The sequence below is a fragment of the Otolemur garnettii genome, unplaced genomic scaffold (genome assembly GCF_000181295.1).
Source record: "Otolemur garnettii isolate 467f Iridium unplaced genomic scaffold, OtoGar3 scaffold00032, whole genome shotgun sequence".
Taxonomy (NCBI): domain Eukaryota; kingdom Metazoa; phylum Chordata; class Mammalia; order Primates; family Galagidae; genus Otolemur; species Otolemur garnettii.
The window spans coordinates 2,444,605-2,447,168 of NW_003852427.1; the positions used below are offsets into that span (position 1 = coordinate 2,444,605).

General features: G+C 49.6%; 1 protein-coding gene across 1 annotated transcript in view; it reads right to left on the reverse strand.

Moving 5' to 3' along the window:
• TKT (transketolase) overlaps positions 1-2,564 on the reverse strand; it is a 27,423-nt gene that overhangs the window by 7,843 nt on the left and 17,016 nt on the right. Inside the window, exon 6 of the mRNA XM_003789386.2 lies at positions 781-899. Within this exon, the coding sequence (XP_003789434.1) occupies positions 781-899 (119 nt within the window). The remainder of the gene's footprint in view (positions 1-780; positions 900-2,564) is intronic.

The following is a 2,564-nucleotide window of genomic DNA, read 5'->3' on the forward strand; positions in this document are numbered from 1 at the left end:
CTCCAAGGCTCTCAGCCACACAGGCCTCTGCTGTGCTCTGTTCTGCTGCTTGAGGAGTACCTCACTCACCCGCCAGGGGAGAGCCCAGATTATTCCAGGTTCCGCCAGGGCTCTGCTGGCCCTTTAGCTCCAGGCAGGCAAGGACTTACCGCAAATTGGCAGCCAGGGCAGGGGTGCAGGAGGCTGTCTCAATTTGCCATCTTGCATCTTACCCAGGCCCTATAATCCTAGCACCCTGGGAGGCCAAGGCAGGAGGATTGGTTGAGCTCAGGGGTTAAAGACCAGCTTGAGCAAGAGCAAAACCCCTTCTCTGCTAAAAATAGAAAAATGAACCTAGTGTTGTGGTGGGAGCCTGTAGTCCCAGCTACTTGGGTTGGAAGGCTGAGGCAGGAGGATTGCTTGAGCCCAGGTGTTTGGAGCTGCTGGGCACTGGGTTGATGCCATGGCACTCTAGCCAGGGTAACTGAGACTCTATCTCAAAACAAAACAAAACAATAAACATCTTATCCACAGGCTGTGCCCAAGGCTCTCCTTTCCTCTCCTGCCTATACAACCTCTCAGCAGAAGCCAGACCAACCTGAGTTCAAATCCTGGCCACAGGGACCACTGAATCACCTCAGGGAGCATAGCATCTCCTGCTCCCTTCCCTGGAGCCCAGTATACCCCAGGGACTGATGACTCCCCAGACCCAAGGGGCTCAGAGCTATGCAGAACCCTACTCCCGCATCAGCCCTCAGGCCCCAGGGGTGGAGGTGGGGAGGGAGGTTCATGCATACAGACCTGTAATCCCTCGGCCCTTGAAGGTCTTGGCAATGATTGCTGTTGGCTGGTGCTTGGCCTGGCCAAAGGCCTTGCATAGCTCCTCCACGCTGTGTCCGTCAACAATGATGGCATGCCAGCTGGGGATAGGGGGAAGGGTGAGGGGCAATGTCCAGGCACCAGAGTGGCCTGAGGAGGTTCCCAGGGAAAGGTCTGGCTTGGTAACCCTGTGGCTACAACCTGAGCTAGAGGGGCCAGAAAGCCTAAAACACTCCAGTTTCCAATGTGGGGTTTTTTTCTTTTCTTTTTCACATTATTTTGCTTCCTTTTGTTTCTCTTTGAACAGATTTTCCTTCTCTTCCCTAAGTAATTCAAAGCTTAGTTCATTTATTGTTTCCTTCATTCTTGATCTGTTCATTTCCTACTGAAAGCTGCTTTGGGGAGAATGTACCAGGTTTGGAATCTGTCTGCTATTAGATTCTTGATGAATTTTTGTGGCCTAATTTTTATTTGAGGAACACATTTGATCACTCCATAGATATGGATGTAAGAACACTGGTAACTTTTATAAAACAAAGCAGATTGTCAAACATTAGGAAAGAGTTGGGGCAGGGCAACCTTTCTCTTTAAAAGCAGTCCTTTTTGGGACTCTTTTTGGCATAATAATGGTAATAAAAATAGCAACTAAAAGTACAGAGGGCTCACTCTATGCAGACACTTTGCAGAGCCCACTACATGTATTAGCCCATGTAAACCTCACAACCCCATTTTATAGACAAGTAAACTAAGACACTGAAGTAAATTGCCCAAAGTCACAAAGAAAGTCAGTAGTAAAGCTAGGATGTAGGAATCTGGCTTTAGAGTCCCAACATTATGGATACAGGTCTCAGGGGCAGTGTTAGGGTTATACTCAAGGTCTCCAAATTGATGTGGCCTTGGGGTGGCTCTTGAGGCACCCTGTGGCTCAGTTTCCTCATTCATTCATTCATTTCTCTCAGTTAGACAGAGAGACTATTTCCTCCCTTCACAAGGTCAGTCTTTAGGAAACAGACCTCAGTCTGCTGAGTTACTACAAGGCAATATCCAAGTCACTGTCAGTTTAGGACAGTCACAGGTATGGGTTCATTTACAAAGGGCAGTCCTGGAGACCTGACCTGGGTCCCCAAAAGCCTTCACAGCCCTGTCCAGAATGCCACACCCCACAGCCTCCTCAACCAGTGCTGAGCCCTCACTACAGGGCAGCTCATGTTTGGGACTGGGGATGGAGACATTGAGGTGAGGGCTCTTCTGGCTGACATCATGCAGATCAACCTCCCTGCTTTTAACACCTGACCCTAAATTCAGTTATTCAAGGCCCAAGGGGGAAGCCTGGAAACCCTCTCACTTCCCTAGGAGCCTGTTCCTCTACCCAGGCTGGCTGGGGCTGGGCATGGGAAGTGGCCACTAAACTAACATATAAGCCACTCCATAGCTACTTGTCCTTTAGTGTCACTGTGAGAGGTCCACATCCGTGCACCCTCCTCCCTTAAGAACAAAGTGAGGCTAGTAAGATAACATCACATGTGTTCCCCAAATTAAAACTGGGCCTCAGCCCACAAATCCAGGTAGTGGCCTGAGCCATGAAGCCCAAATGCCCAAAGTTTAGAATTTTAAGTTGAAATGCTAAGAAGGGGGGCAGCGCCTGTGGCTCAGTGAGTAGGGCATTGGCCCCATATACTAAGGGTGGTGGGTTCAGGACCCGGCCAAACTGCAACAGAAAAAAAATAGCCAGGCATTGTGGCAGGGGCCTGTAGTCCCAGCTACTC